This window comes from Crotalus tigris, unplaced genomic scaffold (genome assembly GCF_016545835.1).
Source record: "Crotalus tigris isolate CLP2741 ecotype Arizona unplaced genomic scaffold, ASM1654583v1 scf7180000018268.1906537, whole genome shotgun sequence".
NCBI lineage: Eukaryota > Metazoa > Chordata > Lepidosauria > Squamata > Viperidae > Crotalus > Crotalus tigris.
Genome location: NW_024096914.1, coordinates 258,210 through 281,456, shown reverse-complemented (window position 1 = coordinate 281,456; position 23,247 = coordinate 258,210). Strand labels below are relative to the sequence as shown.

The window sequence follows — 23,247 nt, the reverse complement described above, 5'->3', positions numbered from 1 at the left end:
AAAAAAAATGCAGATAGGGTACGTTGTTAAAATCAGACCACATAGTCGCTATTTATTTTATTTATTTAAAATAGATTTATCTCACTAGTCAAGCCAACAAGCTCCCAGTTTTATTATGCCCAGCCTCAACTATGCACTGACTGTATTTTATTAGTTTGCACTTTTATTGATGTACTATGTCACAAACTGAAAGTAGGGCAGTCTAACAAATTCTTTAAATAAATAAAATGTAATAAAATTTCCTACCCTCAAGGTTATATTGTAAAATACACAAAGTCATGAAAAAGACTGGAAGAAAAAGGATGGGGAAAAAATGATGACTTAGTTAATCTGGTTGCCCAGACAAGAAGTATACATATGTAGACTACTACACTGTACGCAAGTGTTCACAGCACTTTTTCATATCTTCATAGGTCTTGCTTTTTGCAGACCTGGTTCATTCCCTTTCTTCTTCTTGGTCTGTTTTTGAGAATCAAGTATGTCTGCCTCCCCCTTTACCCATTTAGAGGAAAAAAACTCCTTTAAGTGAGGTTTAGGAATCTTACACTGAAAAATAAAACATCACATGGAGAAGTGTACATTTCTTCTCACAAAATTCTTATCCTGCCTAGAAACAAAAATGTATTTAAGCAAGCAAGCTGCCAGGCAGGTAAGTTCAACAAGATAAAAAGTTACCTATTGTAAATGAGTGTAAGGGCGTTTGACAAAAAGTATTTAATTTTTTTTTTCAATTCAAGTATAGGTAGTCATCGACTTACAGCCATAATTGGGACCAGAATTTCCATTGCTAAGCAAGGTGAGTCTCACAACTGATTTTATGACTTTTTGCCAAGGTTTTTAAGTGAATCATGCAGTTGTCTGGCTTCCCCCACTGACTTTGCTTGTCAGAAGCTGGTTGCAAAGATCGCAAATAGTGATCACCTGACACTAGGATGCTGCAGCTTTTGTAAAAACATGTTAGTTGCCAAGTGACCGAATTGTGATCATGTAACCACAGGAATACTGGTAGGGTCATAAGTCCAAGGACTAGTTGTAAATTACTTTTTTTCCAGAGCTGTTATAACTTCAAACAGTCATTAAATGAATGGTTGTAAATCAAGGACTACTTCTATTCTTCACAGAAGTTCGTCACATTCATTTATAAACTCTTCAATTTAACATACATTGCAATTACATAGAGCTCAGCAGAAATCTGAAGAATGAATTTTCAAAGTTGTATATTAGAAAATAACGATCATTTTATTTAAAGTTCCAAGAAATGTTGCAAAAGAAATTATGCTGTGGGCAAAACCTACCTAAGAACAAAGTATTAAATATAAATATTTTAGATCACAAAAGGCCATACATTGCCAAAAGCAGCCACGAGCCATCAAAGTAATCCTTTAGATACGACAGGAAAAGAAGCATAACTGAAGGCAGTTTAGTTTCACAATGCTAGAACTACGTAAGTGACTACACTTATTGTATGAATGATATTGCATTAAAGACATGTCCTCTCACATACAGTCACAGATCTAATATGGCTTGTCTTTTTGTTAAATAATGACTGAAAAAACAGAAGTATAATGTAGAGAGGTATACAATGAAAACTATAAAAAACATCCTTATCCTGAGCAAAGGGTACAGAAGTTAACAAATCTGAGATTTTCTCCAGGCAGAGAAGCATGGAAATCTGATGCTTTTATGCTGTGGGGAAGAAGTTATCCTGAACACAGTAAGAAGCTTATTATCTCATCCCACTAAATTCCAGCAAAAAAAGAAGTAAGCAGCAGCATGGCTTTAAAAATGTCTTTGAACATCAGTGTAGCCTAAGAAATACTCTTTCATCCTCCCTCTGCTTCAAAAATCAATGTGACATCAGAAAGAATTTTCTTTTTTCAAGCATGCTCTTACAGAAGGAAAGTGTATATTTGCCAGTCAAAAACTGGTAAAGGCATTTATGGGATCCAGATTGTATGGCACAGATTAAGATAGATTTCCTATAAACCTGAGTGCTTTCTTGAAGTTTTCTTGATGAGCAGAAATGACCTCTAGAAAAAAAAATGCATTTAATTACAGGTAGTCCTCAAGTTACGAGTGTAATGGAGTCTGCCTGTTCCACTTGTAACTTGAAAACTCATAGAGTGAATCTCTTCGAGGTACGAGATCACTCCCTTGCTCGTTAAAACGCACACGGCTCATTAAGCGAACATGAGGTATCTTAGGGTGGGGAAGGCCATGGAGGACCTAGTGCTGGAACAGGCCCCCAAGGCCTCCCCAACCCACTAAGATACCACATGCTTCCCCCTCCCTCCCTGCTGTGCTGGACTCACCTGGAAAAGATCCATTTCCTCTCTGCCGTGGTTCCTGTTGCTGCCCGGATTTGAGGCTGGGGAACGCTTCCGCATATCCCTGTGGGCTTTGAAGGCCTTTTCCAAGCCACTGCCACCCTGGATTTGAGGCCAGCAAACGCTTCTGCAGCCCCCCTACAGCCTGATCAGGACTGGAAAGCGGAAGCGGATCCAAGCTTCAGAGGCATTTTCCTAGCCATTTGTGCCAGGAACAGAGGTGTGTGTGGGGGGGGGGGCTTCTGCATGCCTCCAGAGCTCAGTTCCAGGCAGCAGCAGCTCAGTTCCAGGCAGCAAATAATAAGCAGTCCTCCGAGGGCTGGATCCAACCTCCAGAGGCATGTAGAAGTCCCCCCAACCTCCGTTCCTGGTGCAAATAGCTAGGAAAACACCTATGAGGTTTGGATCAGGCCCTTGAAAGTTCCGGTCTGGGCAGCAGCAGCTTGGAGCAATTCTCTGAGGGCTACATCCAACCTCCAGAGGCATGCAGAATCCTCCCCCAGCCTCCATTCTGGGCTGCTTGGAGGAGGGCTCTGAGGCTCCGGAGACAATGGGGTCACTTTCTCCCCAAGCATGGCAAGCCCCGGCGGGCTGGACAGGGGTGTGAGGGGCCTTCTCCCTCAGTTGAAGGCTTCAGGCTTGCTGTCAGGCAGAAAGGAGTTGGGGGCAGGAGCAGGAGCAGGAGACAGGCACCTTTTGCATAAAGAATGAAAGTTTCTGAGGTCCGGGATTTGACTCAACTTCAAACACTCGCTCAAGATCACGGACTCCAGAAACTTCCATTCTTGGTGCAAAAAAACATTTCCAAGCCGACTCTCCTCTCCTTCAAAGGGAAAGAAACCGTGGCAGAGAGGATTTTTGCAAGGTAAGTAAGTCTGGCGCAACAGGAAGCAAGTCTCCAGGGAAGCAGTTGTGAGGAATGGAGGGGGAAAATAGTTGCTGCGAAGTAGCTCGTAAGGGTGAATGACTGCTGTGGTGCTGCAATATTCATAACTTTGGGAGTTGCTCATAAGCACTAGGGGGCGCTCATCACATAACGTCGAACGAGCGTTAAGTGAATGCTCGTAACTCGGGGATTACCTGTATTAGCCTAGATCAGATGCTGGGAAATTTGATGTTTGCTCCTTTTTATTATATTGTTATAAATCTTACTACATTGTATTGAATTGTTTTAATACAATGACATTTATGCAATATTAATTGAAAAACTATTGACATTCTGATATTTAGATAACTTAGTATGTAGGAAATAGAAAAGCAAAAATATCTTATCAATATTATTTAAAATTTAGGATGTCAATATTACAAGCAGAAAACTATCTGATTTTTCATCCAGAGATGAATATAACATTAAAAATAAAAGTACACTGAATACTGCATAAAAGTATTGTATGGTAAAAGTTTCATTCTTGAGCTGATTATTGAATGTTAAGGACTCCATTGTGTTGGATCTGTCTATCCAGCCATCCAAACACACACACACACACACACACACACACACACACACACACACACACACACACACGGAATAAATAAAGCAAATTTATCAAGAATTAAAATTCTACCGGGCTTCTAACTTTCCTCTTTGTATACATCAGCTAATGGAAATCTATTTTGAATCATTAGAATTGAAAGGTTTACAGAAATCTCACTAAAGGAACATGTAGATTAGTGGTGGGATTCAGCCGGTTTGCACCAGTTCGGCAAAACCGGTAGCCAATTTGTTGCCCAGGTCTAGAATGGACTTCCGGAAGTGGCATCCACATAGAGAACTGGTTGTTCACCTATTTGAATTCCACACTGATGTAGATGTATTCCTAACCTGAATTGTATTGGGACAATTAGATACCTGTATGATATTTCACATTAAATTCTCTGTCCCTTCTATTTCAGACTTAAAGTTGTGCCTTTAAGAGCCAGGTTTTATATTTCCGTAAATTGCATAGGATTGGTTTGTTTCTTCTTCTCATACACTTTGGCAGACTGCAATCCTATTTCTGGGATCTTGTTAACCTTCAATTTACACAGACCCTGCCTGCTACACTCCACCTGCAACCTGATACAAACATGGTTCAGACTATCTTATTTCTGGCCTGAAAGCATGTATCTCCTTGCTGGTAGGATATGCACAGCAGGATGTTGGCTTGCAAGGCAATCTCTATATTAGAAAGCTCAACATGCATAGAATAACATAAACAGATTTAGCCTATTGGACTTAACATGCTTAAACTGACTAATTCTATTCTTACATTGAGCAAAGAATGTGTAATGCTGCATTGATTATTGTGGAAGAGAACCAGTCTATACTTTAAAAAAAAAAGCATTATGTGAAACTATCAGTTGATTAAATCAACCACAGGTGTTAGAAGTCAATATCAATATACCCATCTGGCAATGACCCATTACACGGGGCAGAATGTGACTTAGAATGTAAAGGGAGTAAACAGTAAAAATCACAAATTAAAAGGTGAAAGGGAGGAAAATGGGTATGCTGTGTGTCTGCAAAACGAATCCAAGGAGATGAAAGTACATTCAATTATGAATTAAAAGTTAGATCACAAAATATGAACTGATGAATTGTGGGTGTAGATGAAAGTAGGAACCAACAGCGTGGTGACAGTTTATGATACACTTCTGAAAATGATGATAAAGGAACAAATAGAAATGAATTCTGGGGAAGTTTCCACAATATACTGAACTAATGCAATCTAATGTAACTGGGGAAAAAAGAAAAATATTTGGTAAGCTGCCAGGAATAGATAAATGGAGAAAAGAGAAGAGAAATAGCAATTCGGCTAGTCGGAGACCCAAGAAAGATTGAGAATTACAACTGCCTGGGGAGCATCTGCTTAAGAAATCATTTTGATTAACTACATAGTTTAAGCCAGCGTTTCTCAACGTTTGTGTGATGGTGACCCCATCACACGAACGCGCTACACATGCGCGGCGCCGCGCATGTGCGGTGCGCATGCGCGGCACCGCCCCCATGCACAGCGCCGCCCCCATGCACAGCATGCATGCGCGGCGGCCCCCCCATGCGCGGCGCCCCCCCCGAGGGGGGGAAATGGTGGATCGCATTGTTTGGCGATCCCCATAAAATGGTCGATCGACCCCAAATGGGGTCGCGACCCATAGGTTGAGAACCGCTGGTTTAAGCCTAAGTATATTCACATGTAAAGATGGAAAAGTAATAAAAACATGATTTGCAGCTTATGATGAAAGAATTAGTGAAGAAAATCAGTGATAAGAGAATCTGAATATATTGGTATCAGGAGTGAATCTTTGGGAATGAATGGAGATGGAAGAAAAGGAAAGAAAAGAAAAAATCTAAAGTTAAAACAGAAATGACTGCAGGAAGCAAAATTAGAAGTCCTGTATGAGAGAGTATTAGAAGATAAACTTACTACCCCAAGAAACTGAGTGGCAATTGGATACAGTATAAGCAGACGTGTCTGCAGGGTATGGTTAACAAAAAGTCAAGATGACAGCCATGACTGTGACAGCAAATCTCTGCCCCCTTTTTACATGCATTGAGGTAAGAAAGAGGATGTAGAAAATTTTAAATGTAATGAAAAGAATTATGACATAGAATGCAATAAAAGTATGCTGAATTACTTCAATGGGATGTAAGAAAATAATGCATTGTGGAATGGTGAAAAAATGCAGGTGGTCCTCGGCTGCCCCAGGTAGAGAAGGTATGTTGCAGACCCTATCAGTTAAAGTATTCCTAGACTGGTGAAGTCTAGGAAGAGAACCTTCTCTGCCATTGACCCTGCCCTGAGGAACTTTCTTACCTGGCCTTCTGAAAAGGAGTTAACAGGGCATGGTTCTCTGGCCTCATGTAGGAAACCTATGGAGCACACAGCTGTGGGAGTAGTCAGCCCCCTGAAAGCCCGCCCTTCACCTTTTAAATAATTTTAATTTCTTGCCTCCTCTTATTTTTGTAATTTCTTTAACTTTTATATATAGTGTTTTATATTTTAATATTTTATTGTATACCCGAGCCCCTCTCTGAGGGAAACTGACAGTACAGAAATGTGAAAAATAAATAAAAAATAAAAATTGGTAAAATATTGGTGCAGTTTGCTTATAGTGGCTGTGCAACTAGCTTAATATGTATGTGAAGACTAAAACTATGCCTGACAATTGGAAGAATGTTGTTATTGTTCACTTAATCCAAAAGGAAAGGGAACTAATGCAATACAAAAGCTACAAGAGGATTAGCTTATTAAATATTCCTGGGAAAAATTGTACTTGAAATGGTGTGAAAAATTACAATGAACAAAATCTGGGACATTCATTATGGCTGTTTGTGCTGGGCAGTGGGCATGAAGATCACATTTTTGCTTTTTCTCAGCTCCCTGAAAAACATATGAATGTACAAAAGAAATGTTATATATTTGTTGATTTAGATAAAGTATATAACAAACTGAATAGATTTGTCTGACGGAAAAAAGAACCTTACTTTTCTCACCACTGAATTTCATTTTCTTAGATAGGTTCCAATGTTCAAGTTGGTCAAGATCCTTCTGTATCTTAAGCTTATCTTCTAGAGTGTTGGCTATTCCTGCCAGCTTTTTTCACTTTCATGTAACGAAGTATACAGAAGCATGTGGTTTATATATTTTTTCCTTTTGAGGAAAAAAGTGGCAAATGGAGTGTGTGTATGTGCAGTAAACAAGAAGAAATATGGTCAAGTATCAGAACTAGTTTGAACATCTAGAAAAAAAAGAATGAGGAGTTAGTAGCAAAACAAATATAGGGAGAAAGTACTTCAGTCCATTTTGTTATATGAAATTGAAAAAAACGAATGCAGTAGAAATGGTGTGTGTGTGTGTGTGTGTGTGTAGTAAACAAGAAAAGAGATATAGTCAAGTTTCCCAAAGTGGTCTGGACATCTAGAGAAAAAGAATTAGGACTTAAAAGCAAAACAAATATAGGTAGTACTTGACTTATAACCGCAATTTAGGACAGAATTTCCTTCATAGGTTGGTGTGATTATAAAACAAGTTGTCATATAACTGAATCCTATCATTTTTTTCCAAGGTCATTATAACTTTGAACCATTATTAAACAAATGTCATAAGTTGAGGAATACTTCTGTGAGGAGGAAGTGTGAATGAAGCAAGAGTAAGAGGTAGATTGAGAAAATCATGATTGGCCTGAATGGAGTTTATAAATTCCCTTCAGAGAAATGAGTTTTGAAAAACAGGAGCCAAAACATATAAAGCATTATAACAAGGACAATTCAAACATAGTAAAAGGAAGAAATATAGTATGTAGCATAAACTTAAACCGTAGCAATACTTCTTTTTCTTTTCCTTAACTAATGTCTTAATATCATTGTCTTCCTACTTGATAATCTTTCTGTGCTACTCACAAGACAAATTTTTAGAAAGCGCTAACTAGCCTGGCTAGTGAAAAGTTATTAAATCCACAAATGCTTAAAATGTTTAGTTGAACTACTAAAGCATATTAACATGGGTATATCTTGAACAGAAAAATCAACCCAAGAGAAAAGTTGAAGTCACTGTTTCATCCTGGTTGAAATGGTATCTCCCCAGGGAGACGGAAGATGTCATGTTTAGCTTTAACCAGCAACACGAACCAAACTCTTTAGCTATCATGAGATGCGGGGGGGGGGGGGGACTGTTTGTCCTATTATCAAATGCCAGTGGATATGTTTAGATTTAATTCTTCTCAGTTTATTCTATAAATAATGAATCATAACTGAAAGTCAGATTTTCTGTCAGCAGTGCAGAACATGATAACCACACACCATGTAAGCACCAGATAGTAATTTCAAAACAAATGCTAATTCAGAATGCAAATAGCGAACTTGCTAGTGGAAAGCAGCCACAGATTCCTAGAGAACACTTTAACAAGATCCCGAAATGGGGAACTGTTCAGATATCTGCTGTAATATAAAGGTTAGCTTGAAGTAGACATGCAAGCTTGGTTTCAGCCGTTCGTTAACAATAAGCAGTCTGCACAGTATCTGCAACAATTTTTCCATGCTAATTTTTAGCTATGGATGGAATGCACTATATTGGCTCGTGCTGTCTTATGCCTCTTAGCTTGAAACATGTGGCCTTTTAACAGTTAGCAAGCTATATCTGAGCACTGCTGCGAGGGAAAAGAAATATTTGTTTAGCTCCCAGGCCTTAAATTATATTAAAAACATGAAGCCAATGAATATAATGCTGCACAACTGAGATCTTGAATTTTCATCCACTCTTCTATTAGTATTAAAAGGAGACATTTAGATTCCTTGGCTGAGCTTTTTATCAAAGAGGTCTCTAGCTGTGATGGCTCTCTCTCTTTTCCAAGAATTATCACATTTATTAAAAACAAATTTTCTATTAAGCCTTGGTCAACCAGATGCTTTCTGCTATCTACCAATCCCAGATCTTTTTTTCCAGAATGCCTAAGGAGTGCAGCAGGTTATGGAAAATTGTTTCTGACTTATCTCTACTGCTAAATGAAGGCATTTGCTCAATTTTATTATATTCCATTTATTTTTGATATATCTAAAATTATGGAGAAAACCTTTGTGTCTTAACAATACTAAGACTTAATAGTAATAACCTGAGGTTTAATGCTCCTTCATCCATTAATACAATTCAAAGATTTTTCTCTTGATGTAAGCAATATCTTAGAGAGTAGCCACTATTACCATAAAAATATTTGCCTGTGGCTATAGAAACTGGCTTTTAAATTGGAAATAATGGAATCCTCTCTTATCTGTAGATAAGATAAAAAGTCCTTAATAAGATAGATTTAGACAGCATCCATAGAGATGAACTTGTACAATCAGCTGCCAGTGAAAATGCCTACTGCTTATACTGTATTCCAAAGTGAGATTCTCTCAAAAGGGTCAAACATGACTAGACAAACAGAAAGTGAGGGTCTAGCAAGATCTACAAGGTTAAGGGAGAAATTTATATAATAAATTGAATAATTGAAATATCATGAAGAATGGCGCACATACCATTGTCTCAAGTAAGAGCTGAAATCTAAAAGATAACCCAGTTTACACTCCCAAATTCATTACTGCAAATGCCACAAAAACAAAACATGATATATACTATCCCTACTTTTAAGATCACTGTATTTCTCTCTTCTTCTTAAAAAGAGGTGATATAAAATTAGACGGAGCACATAAACTGTGTTTTTTTTTAATACAATAGAGCAGGGGTGTCAAACTGCTGGCCCATGGGCCAGACGCGTCATGCGGAAGCCGCGCCCACCCCATTGCCGGCAATAGCAAAACAATCCTGATACGTCGCACAACATCACGTGATGTCGCAAGTTTGACATGTCTCAATAGAGTATAAAAAGCCAAGGTTACAGTTGATTGTTTTTTTCACTTTCTATGCTTACCTACCACTAAGCCCTTTTTATGAATAGAAGAATTAAATTGGCTACTTAAAGACTTTACACCAAAGCTCAGGATAGGAAAACAAACAGAGACAGCATGTCTGAACATGAAAGAGAGGCACATAGTTTTTGACTGCTTCCCATTTTACAGAGGGTGGGAAAGCCAGACCAATTAAAGCAGGTTTTTCTAGATAACAAGTCATTAGCATGCTTTTAAAATGATGACATGTTTTTAAAGCTATGCTTTTCATGTCCAGGCCAACCATCTAGTTAATAATGGTTAGAAAACTACGAAGGAAAAAAATCGCAATATTGTGAACTAATACTCTTATATTGAGATAGTCAGGATTTTAATTTTCACAGAACATCTCAAGAACTGGTAGATAAGCTAATCACTGACTATAATAATAATAATAGTAATAATAATGTAGTTGGAAGGGACCTTGGAGGTCATCTAGTCCAACTCCCTGCTCAGGCAGGAAACCCTATACCATTTTGGACAAATGGCTGTCCAGTCTCTTCTTAAAAACTTCCAGTGTTGGAACATTCACCGCTTCTGGAGGCAGGTTGTTCCACTGGTTAATTGTTCTAACTGTAAGGAAGTTTCTCCTTAGTTCTAGGTTGCTTCTCTCCTTGACTGATTTCCATCCATTGCTTCTTGTCCTGCCTTCAGGCACTTTGGCAAATAGCTTGACTCCCTCTTCTTCGTGGCAGCCCCTGAAATATTGGAATGTCGCTATCATGTCCCCCCTCATCCTTCTCTTAAACTAGACATACCCAATTCCAGCAACCGTTCCTTATATGTTTTAGCCTCCAGTCCCCTAATCATCTTTGTTGCTCTTCTCTGTACTCTTTCTAGAGTCTCAACATCTTTTTTATATCGTGGTGACCAAAACTGGATTCCAAGTGTGGCCTTACCAAGGCATTGTAAAGTGGTATTAACACTTCACGTGATCTTGATTCTATCCCTCTGTTAATGCAGCCGAGCACCGTGTTGGCTTTTTGGCAGCTGCAGCACACTGCTGGCTCATATTTAAGTGATTGTCCACTAGGACTCCGAGGTCCCTCTCACAGTTACTACTAGTGAGTAAGGTACGCCCTATATTATACCTGTACCTTTGTTTGTCTTACCTAAATGTAGAACCTTACTTTTTTCACCATTGAATTTCATTTTGTTAAGATAGCGCCCAGTGTTCAAGTCTATCCAGATCCTCCTGTATCTTAAGCCTGTCTTCTGGAGTGTTGGCTATTCCTGCCAGCTTGGTGTCATCTGCAAATTTGATGAGTTCCCCACCTATCCCCTCGTCCAAATCGTTGATGAAGATGTTGAAGAGCACTGGGCCTAGAACAGAGCCCTGGGGCACCCCACTACACACTTCCCTCCATGTAAGTATGGTTCCATTGAGGACCACATGCTGAGTACGGCTAGTCAGCCAGCTACGAATCCATCTGGTGGTGATGCTGTCTAACCCACATTTTTCTATCTTATCGAGTAGTAGGTTGTGATCTACTTTGTCAAATGCCTTACTGAAGTCCAAGTAATTATATTCACAGCATTCTCTTGGTCCATTAATTTTGTCACTTGGTCGAAGAATGCAATAAGATTTGTCTGGCATGATCTGTTTTCGACAAACCCATGTTGGCTTTTAGTAATGACTTTGTTTGCCTCTAGGTGTTTGCTGATTCGTTGTTTGATTATCTTTTCCAGAATCTTCCCAGGTATTGAGGTCAGGCTGATAGGTCTGTAATTTCCTGGGTCCATTTTTTTCCTTTTTTCAAACAGAGAAGAGGTCAGAGCCTGCAACACCTTAGGTAGGTCCCAAGATGGATAGTGATGTACCGTGCGCGGTCTAGCATTAATCGCCCCTTTTAAGAAAACACTAACTGCCGGATGTTGCAACAAGGGAACCAAGTTGTCACAGGTAAGAACCGTTGACAGAGCCGCAACCTGTCTGCGGATGGTACTAGGTGATAGACCCTTGTTCATACGCTCCAGCAGATAGCCCAAAATATTGGGAATCGTAACCGAGAGTGGTCTGAGATTTTGTTTAATGCACCAGGTGCAGACATTTCTCCACGTGGCGTCATAAATCCTATTAGTGGACAGCCAAACCTTATCGAGATGTCCCTGAACAGTCGCCACTCCGAGTGATCCACTGAGACCCTGCTCAGGGAATCTGCTTGTCGATTTGCCTCCCCCGAAATGTGTTCCACCCTGATGGACCCCAGGTTGGACTCTGCCCACAGACCTAGATCCAAGGCCTCCTGCATGAGTTACCAGGACCGGGTCCCCACCTGCTTGTTGACGTGAGCCTTGGCTGCCACGTTGTCCATCAGAATCAGGATGTGCTGTCCCGTCACTAGGGAGGAAAACTGTTGGAGTGCTAAATGTATGGCCCTGAGTTCAAGCCAATTTATATTGTGAGCTAGGTCCGACCGGGACCACTGTCCCTGGGCCAGATCAGTTTGAAGATGGGCACCCCAACCGAATAGACTGGCGTCTGTGGTCAAGGTGAGCCTGAGGGGCTCCTTGAAGATGGTCCCCTTGGTCATTGCAGATGAAGCCCACCATAGAAGGAACTGAGGTTCTGTTTCTGAAACAAAAGGAGGAACCATTGAAGGCTTCTTGAGTGAAGCCTGGCCCATGGAACGATCCCCACGCAAGAAACCATCTTTCCCAAGAGTTGAGACAGCTGTACCAGGGGCACTGTTTTGTCCCTCCGAACTTGATGTACCAGCTTTTGGATGCTGACCCGACGTTCCTGTAAAAGATAAGAGTATTGCAAAGGTCCGAATCTATGATTGCCCCAAGATGTAGGAGGTTTCGGGCCGTAGTAGAGGCTGTTCGGGTTACCTGCATCAGCGAAGCCTCTACTTCCTGGAACGGCGTCCGACCGGCCCGACATCCAGCTGGTTGGTGCGCATGCGCGGAAGCTGCTCAGACCGGCCCGACATCCAGCTGGCTGGCGCGCATGCGCAGAAGCTGCTCCGACGCTCAGATGTTACTGCCGGAGCCGTACATGCGCACAAGACATTCCGAACAGCATAACGCATGCGCAGTTGGTGGAATCAACGGAAGTTGCGCAATCCCTGTGAGAGGACACTAGACGGAAGCCGCTTTCACTAATTAAGACTGTGAGGCTGCAGAAGCATCGGGCGGCTGTAAAAACAGCGCTGGTAGAATATGGGGGACAAATGAAACTGCAGGCAGACAAAAAACGGCAGCCCTGTAAGCCGTTCGTCGTGGGTCAATTTGTTTATTTGTCCACCAAATATCTGAAGCTGAAGGTTCCGTGCAGAAAATTAGGACCTAAATACCTTGGCCCGTTTAAGATTGTTAAGATCATTAATCCGGTCACTGTACAATTGCAGCTACCCCGGATGTTGGGGAAAGTACATCCGGTGTTTCATTGCAGTTTAGTAAAGCCAGTTTATATGTATCAAAAAGAAGCTGAACCAGGCCCTGTTGGTGATGGTGATTATGAAGTACAGGAAATACTCGACTCCCGTATTAAGGGAGGTAAATTGTATTATTTGATTAGGTGGAAGGGCTACCCTTTATCTGAAGCTACGTGGGTACGGGTAGATGATGTAAGGGCCCCTCGATTAGTTAAACAATTCCATGTTCACAACCCTGGAAAACCGAAATCGAGTAGGGCAGCGGGGGTTGGACAGGTGGGGGCGACGGAATCGATATAACATATCTTCTCTTTTTCTCAGGGGGAGCCTTGGTGAAAGGGGGGCAGTATGTCGGGCCGTAGTAGAGGCCGTTCGGGTTACCTGCATCAGCGAAGCCTCTACTTCCTGGAATGGCGTCCGACCGGCCCGACATCCAGCTGGTTGGTGCGCATGCGCGGAAGCTCCTCAGACTGGCCCGACATCCAGCTGGCTGGCGCGCATGCGCAGAAGCCGCTCCGACGCTCAGATGTTACTGCCGGAGCCGTACATGCGCACAAGACATTCCGAACAGCATAACGCATGCGCAGTTGGTGGAATCAACGGAAGTTGCGTAATCCCTGTGAGAGGACACTAGACGGAAGCCGCTTTCACTAATTAAGACTGTGAGGCTGCAGAAGCATCGGGAAGCGGCCAAAGCGTCGGGAAGCATTAGGAGGCAGTAGCCACAGGTCATGTTAATCGGATGCATTACCATATAGGGGTGTTGGGTGGTCCGGAAGAGGGTGGTGGCGCATGGGCGGTAGCATGGGTGTGGGCTAGGCGGGGTCTTTGTAAACTGTATAAAGAAGACATGAGTGCACTAGTTGTCAGTGCTGACTTTAATTCTTTACTTTACTAAATAAAACTGGAAGTTCTTCGTTCCTGACGTGGTGAGTTTGACTCAGTTGATTGTGTGTCAAGACGCGGCAACAGGAGGCATTTTGTGGGGATCGTGTGGTTCTTCTTGAAGTTCACTGAGAACCCGTGAGCCTGAAGGATATGTATCGTGACTTCTAGGTCTGACTGGGCCGACTGGAAGGAACTGGACTGAACTAGAATGTCGTCTAGATAGCATTGCACGTGCACTGGCATCATCCTGAGGTGAGCCGCCAAGACTGCCAAGACCTTTGTGAAAACCCTTGGAGCTGAAGATAGACCAAAGGGAAGGGCTCTGTATTGATAATGCCGGTGTGCGTAACAAAATGGAGGAACCTGCGGTATTCTGGAAGTATTGGGATGTGTAAGTACACCTCTGTTAGGTCTATGGAGGAGAGGAAATCCCCTTTCCTGATACTGGCGAGAATGGACTTTAGGGTCTGCATCTTGAACTTTCTGTAGGTCAAGAAGTAATTCAGACCCATTAAGTCCAGTATTGCCCTCCATCCTCCTGAGGCTTTGGGAACCACGAACAGAATGGAATAAAACCCTTTTCCTTGTTGTTCCTGTGGTACTGGTTCTATGGCTTTGATTTCTGTCAGAGGGGAGATGGTCGTGGCTACCAATTTTGCTTTGGTTGCGTTTCGTGACACCGGACACTGTATGAAGAGGTCTGGGGGAGGAGAGTAGAACTCTAGGGTGAGACTGTAATTGACGGTTTCCCTTACCCAAGAGTCGGTGATGGTTGCCTCCCAAATGTCGCTGAACAGCGCCAGGTGTCCCCCTATGGGAGAGTCCTCCTTGGCGTCACTTGGATCGCCTATACGGGTGACCCGCCTGATCCCCGGAAGCAGCGTTTAGATTGGAATTGGACCTTGGCTCCCATGCTTTGGCGGTCCTGTGGATGATCCTGCCTGGGGGGAAAGGATCGTGAGCCTCTTGACCAATCCCAGGACTGCCCTGCCCGAAAGGGCTGCCTCCACTCCCAGGAACCACTGGGACGGAAAGCCTGTCTACGGAACTCCTGTTGGGGCTGCCTATCAGACCGTTTGGAGGGGTGAGCCAGAATCTTGCGTTTATCCTTGCCCTCAATAATATGCGGTTCAAGGATTGACCCAAACAACTGTGTACCGCTATATTTGGACGTGGACAGGCACCACTTTGACTTCAAATCCGTTCTCCACTGTTTCAGCCAGAGTAGCCTACAAGAGGCAACCGTTACTGCAATGGATCTGGCATAGTACCTGGTCGAATGTAGAGAAGCGTCTGTCATGTACTCTGAAGCGGCCACTAGCTTCTCTAGTGTCTGATGTGTCTGAACCTGATCCGGTGGAACAATTGTCTGCAGTTCGCGAAGCCACATAATCAATGCCCTGGTGAAGAAAGAAGATGAAGTCACGGCCTTGATCGCCCATGCCGAAGCCTGGTGCGCTCAGCGAAGAGAGAGTTCAAACTTCTTATCCTCTGCTTTCAGGGCCTCGGCCATATCCCCTGGATTAGCAGATGTGGAAAACAAAGAAGTCAGAGGAGTATCAACTGAAGGTACCTCCAAGAGGGAAGCGAATGACGAAGAAACATTAAATAGTTTCTTCTCTGTACTATTAGGAGAAGGCAGAGTGGCAAGGGATAACCACTGTTTCTCCACTGTAGTGTGGAAAACCTGTGGACAAGGAATCTGTTTGTCCTCTACCACCTGTTCTGCGAACAAAGGGTTAGATTCCTGACTGGTGGAGGTAGAAGGTTTCTCCTCCTGTACCGAAGAGAGATTGACAGTGGTAATGGCCTTTAACAGTAAAGAAAGACCTGAAAAGAGAAGGGTCAAATAGCCCCGAAGTTGTGCCTGTTTGGGCGCTGCCTCCTCATCCTCTGACATGGGCGTGTCAGCTATCTCCAGGTCAACAGACTCCTCCTCCCCTAGCTGGGAAAAAGTCTCGGAAACACCTGAACCAGGGACTGCGGTACATCCCGCTTGAGAAGGCGGTATAGAAGGAGGTGGTGGTGGTTGAAAAGGTCATTGTGCTCTAGACGACATGAATTGCATAAATGCATTGTGCATGAAGGACTGAAACTCAGCTGACCACCTATCCTCTTGTTCCATATAACTAGCACCAGCCTCAGCTGGAATAAACGTGGCCTCAGGGCCTTGATGAGTAGATGATGATGAGGAGCGAGGGGGACTAACCTGCACAATTTCCCCCTGAGGAAACCAAGCCCTTGTAACATCCTGAGAAGGTGCAAATGGCTCAGATGTAGGAGTGTCCAATGGAGCAGGGGAAGCCACTTCAGCTTCACTGGACCTGAGCCTTTGGGCTTTGGAGAATTCCCTTTCCAGTGCCAAATGTCTCCTTGAGGCCTCTCGCTCGGCTGACTTTGAGGGCTCTTTGGTAGAAATGTGTTTTGTTTTGGTCTTTTTCTTCCCCCCCGCGTCCAAATCAGTAGATCTGCGCTTTGTTTGTGCGGAGGGAATACCAGAGCCCTGTGATGCCTGGGGCGAAGAACTGTCTGCCACTGCAGTCTAGATAATCCGGGTAGGAGATATGCAGAAGCGAGGGGAACCCAAACACGCAGATCTAGTTGGCAGAGATGGAAAACCGATCTCGCTCTGCACAAACAACAATGGCAAGGACAGCCAGACAGTTCCCTAGAACTGCCTGTCTAGGCCAGTGACAAATGCCACTCTCTAATTGGAACAGGTGGTTTAAAAGTATTTCTCCTTTGCTCAACTCACACCAGAAATAAATATATGTGGCCAAGCCACCAATGAGTAATCAGAACAATAATACCAAAACAGACCAGAAATCAAACTGTGATTCACCTGAAACAGGCTGATAAACTTCCCCCCGGTTAAAGGCCTGACAACGCAGGCCCATGGTAAATAAAGCAGGCCTCAATGCCTTGAAGAGGAACATGAGGTCCTCACAAATTGGCTTCCGTGCTTAAGGACATTCTCAAAATGGCGGTCACACCTAGAGACACACTCAAAATGGCAGCCACTCCCCAATCATACTTCCAAAATGGCACCCGCATCCTGTGCATGCAGTCAAAATGGCGGCCACTCCCGTTTAGTGCCTCCAAGGGAAGGCAAAAACGCCAAAGGAGGGAAGCAGAAGGGAATCAACCTCCCCCTAGATATCCAACATTAAGGAACAGTCAAGCTAAATAAGCAGTCTCCCCCCGTTATGGAAGGGCACTTGCTACTAGTCGCACAGCCTCCGCTGCGATTCGAGTCCTGCGGCCAAGAAGGAGCCTCATTGCGACGAAGCCAGAGACGGAAGCCACCAAACAGCCTGAGTCTCGAAAAACTCCGATCTCCCAAAAGCCAGCTGGTCGGCTGGTCTGCGCTCCGCTGTTCGCTTGATTGGAGGTGAAAAAAATCTCCACTCGAAGCACAAAACTGCCTGCAGCCTTCTTCACAGGAGCCTGTTAGGCTCGAAGCCAGAAGGCTCTTTCCAAATTTAAATTTAAATCTATGCCAATTTGAATTCCGATTGTAAAAGAAAATAAAAGGAAAATCTACACTTTAGATAGCTAAAAAGGATGAAACTCAATCAATTAACTTAGCCTAGTTAAGGAGCCAAATTTTCTGCGCCTTGCTGAGTACGAGACTAAGTCAAAACTGGGAAGACACACCCAGAGCAGGAAGGCTGAAATTACCCATCCGGTGGATTCTACACCCATCATGCTGGAGAACAGGATATGTCAGCTTATGGCTTGTTCTAACAATGATTAAAAATATAATGGCTTAAGTACAATGCAATATTACAGAATTTATATCCAAACACTTCAGACTACACACAATTGCAACTAGATCATAACTTAGGATGCGGTTTTTAGGGAACATACTGACACTCAATTAACTTTTAGTGAAAATATTTTTCAAACTTCTATTAATTGAAACCCTAAGTTGTCATACATTCTGCACAAGAACAATAATAGACAAAAATGTTTCTTACCAGAGTTTGATGGTAAAATGTGTCTTTGAGGAGATGAAAGTTTGGTCACATGAGTATTTTTATTCTCACTTCCTCTCCTAGAATGGAATGAGATTTTAGATGGCGGTGCATTCCTTACAGGAACAGGACTGCCTTTAGGAAAACCTTGTCCTTGTGCTGTGTTTGTTTTAGACAAAGAAACCTGTATGATTTAATTCCATATGGAAAAAACAAAGAGATAGGGAGAATAAATGTAGAAACATGTATATTCTTACTTTTATTTTAATGCAGAGCACAAAGTAACCACTGCTAATGAAGAATCATTCAATTGATTATATGTGCTAGTAAGGTCTGTCTCAAATTTTCCATACTATAGATACATACTTTTTGTTAATGATAGTTATCTATGCATTCTTGATTAAGCAGAGAAGGCAACTACAGTCTTAAGAGTGCAGCACTATTTCTGGCATTTAATTGTGTGTGTTTGGAGTATGAAAAGATAAGTGTCTGTTGCAAAATCATTTAATGTTGTAGTTAATTCTTTGTGTAAGCACCAAGACTTTTCCCTGATGTACCAAAAATGTCCCTGAATATTGTTGGAGTGAAAGAACAGTTTCTCCTATGAGACCCCAAAAGCTTGGAACTTAGCATTCAGAGTAAAGCAATCAGTGGGTGCTGGGGTAACCCTTGCTGGGAATCTAAATTGTGAATGTGCATATATACATTTTAAATGTTATTAAATACCAATATTAAGTTTGTAATACTAGCACTCAATTTTATACCAATATTTAAGACAGACTCATCCACCTACTTTTTAACTAGCATCAGCATGTTTGCTGGAAGCTTGCTAAAAATTCTCATTGCAAAACATAGATGGCTGCATATTAACCAAATTGTTAGTTTGGTTTGATAATGCCAGATTATTTACTCATCATTTTTGTTGTTTCAGGGCAAAGGGAATTGCAAAATATGAAATGGGGTTAATTAATGCTGAACTAAAAGCTCAGAAATGCTATTTTGCAGCATTATGTTGTATTAATTGCACTCTTAAAGCAACCTAAAATAAGCCATAGATAGATTACAATAAGATTAGATGATTAGGTTAGATTCAAATTATAAACAAACTAGCTCTTTTGTATTAGACTTGTAGTGGATGGACATATCAAATCTTTAATCAGATATAATTTTGCAGCATAAGGCTCAATAAAAATAAATAAAAGAAAGGCTATGCTTCAAGGAAAACATGCCAACTAATCTGTGAGTTTCGTGTTAACATTTCTCTTCAGTATTTAAAGTACAAACAGGCAGCAGCTAACTATAGTAGCTTGTAACTATTAAGTTACAAAACACTGCATGGTAAACATGTGGAAAAAGTGAAAACAATACATATGAGACAACAAATTTAAAAAATAATATCCAGAAAGATTCGTATTTTTTATAAAATAAATTATATACATTTTTATATAAGTCTGGAAAGCTTTTATGATCTTTTTGCTGAATGGGTAAAAATGAACTGGTGATTTCTAGGTTTGTCAACTATAATGGACTGAATATGGGAAGTTGGGAAATATATAACACAGTTTTAAAGAGGGAGAAATAATAAAAATTTAGCAACTCCTATACAGAATGGAAGCTGTTTTTTAAACTCTTTCTCTCTATCTGATTCTAGTACTTTTATCTTTTTCACATGTTTGTTCTTGTTTCTCTTTTAACTATGTAAAGCCATTCAATAAAAATATATATTAAAAAAGCTAAATCAGCATTAGCAATATAATAAATACTATTTAGGTGAAAATATGGTTTTCCCATTTCTGCCTGTAAAATCAAGGTGACACCTATCATAACCTCAGAAATAAAGTGGTTTTCAGTTCAGGAACATGCAATCAGTAAAAAACATGGCTTGAAGATCAGATTAAAAATACATACATATGATACATGATGCACACATAAACTTACTGAACAAAACTGCACTAGTCCATGGCCATTGTTTGTAACTTCTTGGGTAGATGTCTCACTTGGAATCCCCATACAGTCACTTGAATGCTTGTTTTCTTGAGCTCGCTGGCAGCTACTCATAGCCCAAGGCTGAATCAAAGTTTCTGCATTATCCATCCCATCACTTGGTGGCCCACCATAATTCTGGGAACTCGTTAGAGCCATAGGGAAGCATTCTGGAGTAAGATGCTTTGATCTCTCAGCCTGATCCACATTCTGCTTTAACACTGGTTTTGGAATCTTCTGAGAAATATTTTCAGAATAAGTTGGAGCATGCACACCTTGGCTAGGAAGCTGCTTATTAAAATGTTGCTTATGAGTCTTATTCATCGGTGTTTCTGCTTTGGTGCCTTTATCCAAGTCCTTTTTTTTCCTTAATGCTGCAAACAAATATGGTTGCTTTGGCGAGGAAGACAAGGAGGAGGAGGAAGCAGTAGATAGTTGAGGAGATTTTGGACTTATTTTTAGAACACTGTCCTTAGATTGTGATACAGACCTGGAGACAACTTTTGGCTTAATGTTTTTAAAATTTGGTTTTGGAAAGCTCACAATTTCTGCTTTCCTGGCTTTAGTTATAGTAGCTGTAAGAGGAGATCTCTTTGTTGATTTTACTATAATTTGTTCAGAATTATTTTTAAGTGAAAGGCTCCTGGGGTTATCTTTTACCAAGGGAGTATTCTTTCCAGGTTTAGAACCATCACCAGGTTCATCTGGCATGGAAACTACAGCAAAAGTTGCATTTTTTGACCCCACAGTAGGAGGAGAAGTCAAAGTATGTTCATTGGCTGGTGAGCTATAAACAACAAAAGTTGCTTGGCAGTTGTGCTCAGACAGAGCAACCCTTTCTGGCTTTGGTGTATCATTTTGTATTTGCTCAGATATTTCACGAGGTCCCTTCAGCAAAGCCTCATTTTCTTTAAAAAAATTCTGGACTTTGGTCATATGTACTTCATCTTCACAAAATTCCTGTTCGGAATGCTCATCAAAGCTTTCAATGGCTAAACGGCAAACACCATTTATGCCATCATCTATACTAGCCCCAGCCGGCCATTTATTTTCATCTTGTTCAGGAGTGCTATGCATATATTTCTTACGTTTGTCTTTGCATATATTGAACTGTTCTGGTTCTGATAATTGCTTACTGTAAGAACCAGCATCCTGCTGTCCTTGGTTTTCAGACTGTTCACTATTCTGCGAAACTAAATCAATATAATTGGTGACCTCATCTCCTGCCATTGAAAGGGGAATAGATTGCACACACTTATCTGGTGCATTTCGATTGACGAAAACTTCTAGATTAGGAGAGCCAGAGTGGTATGCACAGGTGAAAGTTTCACCTAATTCCCCAGGAGAGACAGGAATACCTGCCACCTCATAACATTTACTTATTGCATCCCCCAAATTTATCATTGTAATTAAAGATTTATTTGTATTAGCATCTTCCTGTTCTATTTGGGCACTTCCTAATGCATATTGGATTTCAATAGTGCTCTTTTCCTTAGAGGCCAGGGGCACTAAATTCATGAGATCTGTCTGGCAATAAGATGTTGATTTCCCAGAACTACAATTCTGAAAAGGTTCCTTTGCAAGGCTTTCTATGCCACAACTCTCTGACTCCAGGAAAGTCTGATTCATGGCATCCATGTAAAACTGTTCCTTTGAAGAAGAGTAATCTGTGGCCTTCAGGGCTGAAGTCCCCATGCAAATATAATCACTGGCAGCTTTTTGCAAGTCTTGCTCTTCAATGCATGCACCTGAAGCAACAGTTTTGAACCCGGCTGTATCTTTAAATAGTTTACAGCCTTCATGTTCTACTCCTTGGTGAGGATGACTAACAGTGCTTCCATTCAAAGATCCAATGGTCTTACTCATACATCTGTTGCCATTTTCATCTCTGATGATTAAAGGTGTCTGCAAGATTTTTTCCTCTACTTTCTCCACATTCATTTTTTTATTCTTTCTGTCCTGTCATTCTGTTAATCTGTAAAATTGTCTTAGTCTTATTTTTAAGAAGGTCCTCTTCAGTTTAATTCATTTTTCACAATTGTAGGATTCCCAAATAAATTCAGTTCTGATCTAGAATTGGATAAATTGAAAATTTAGGTCAAATTATAATCTATTCTACAAATTTCAGTGTAACTGAGGGATAAGATATATATTATACTAAGCACATATTCTGAATATACTTGGTGTAGCATATGTGCAAAAAAAACTTATACAATCCCTAATTAGGTTTAGATGCCAGCATAGAATTTATTCAACATTTTCTTATTTGTATTATTTTCTCATTGGGAATTATACTCATAAAGAAGCTGTTTATTCCCAAAATATTCAATTTTCAGTCTATTGCATTTTTTGAAAGAAAATAGTTTGATGGAATTTTGATGGGAAAAATGGCAAAAAACACAATAATAATAATTAAAGGACATAAAAGTTAACTTACTTTCTCAAAGTACCAACATAGATCAAACTCCTACACTTTTTAGGGGATAGGACAAACTGGTGCAATAAAACTCATTCTTAAGCATAAAGTATAGTTTGACCTTGAGTCAATGTTAATGTTTAACACTTTTCTGATCTAACTCACAAAAATAGGTATTTATTTATAGAATTGTATTTGAGGACCATATTTTGAAGAAACCTGTATCTTTATTAACAAATAAAGGAGGAATCCCTAAAATCTTCTGAGTAAAATTAGATACTTTAAATTAAAAATGTGGAATAGTGAAATATAGGTATGAACCAGTCATTTTGCTTAATTGTCTTCCAGAAGTTTAATTTAATGTTTATCTTCTGCTCATGTTGAAGAAACTGTTGCCTACATATTCTCCATTAGTCTGATGCTATTCAGACTCAGTAGGTTACTGTTTGCATCATCCGCAGGAGATGTAGCCATGGAAAATTGGCTTGCTGTACTTGCTATCCTCAACTTACAACGTGCCCGTTAGGTGACAGTTTGAAATTACAAGGGCACTGAAAAATGTGACTAACAACAGGTCCTCACATTTACAACCCTTGAAGCATCCTCACGGTCACATGATCAAAATCCAGGTACTTGGCAATCAGCATGTATTTATAATGGGCTGCAGCATCCTGGGGACACATGATTGCCATTTGCGACCTGCCCAGCTGGCTTCCGACAAGCAAAGCCCATGGGGGAAGAAGCTGCATTCACTTAATCACCAGATGATTCAGTTAACATGATTTGCTTAATAACCATGGCAAAAAGATTGTAAAATCAGGTGTGGCTCGCCTAACAACTGCCTTGCTTAGCAACAGAAATTCTGGTCCCAATTTTG

General features: G+C 41.1%; 1 protein-coding gene across 4 annotated transcripts in view; it reads right to left on the bottom strand.

Moving 5' to 3' along the window:
• Positions 1–23,247, bottom strand: part of MTUS1 (microtubule associated scaffold protein 1) — a 106,609-nt gene that overhangs the window by 63,199 nt on the left and 20,163 nt on the right. For all 4 annotated transcript variants that reach the window (XM_039349385.1, XM_039349386.1, XM_039349384.1 and 1 more), the window contains 2 exons: positions 19,910–22,024; positions 17,975–18,155 (listed from right to left, as the gene is read on the bottom strand). In XM_039349385.1, coding sequence (XP_039205319.1) covers positions 17,975–18,155; positions 19,910–21,895 — 2,167 coding nt within the window. In that variant the 5' untranslated portion in view covers positions 21,896–22,024. The remainder of the gene's footprint in view (positions 1–17,974; positions 18,156–19,909; positions 22,025–23,247) is intronic.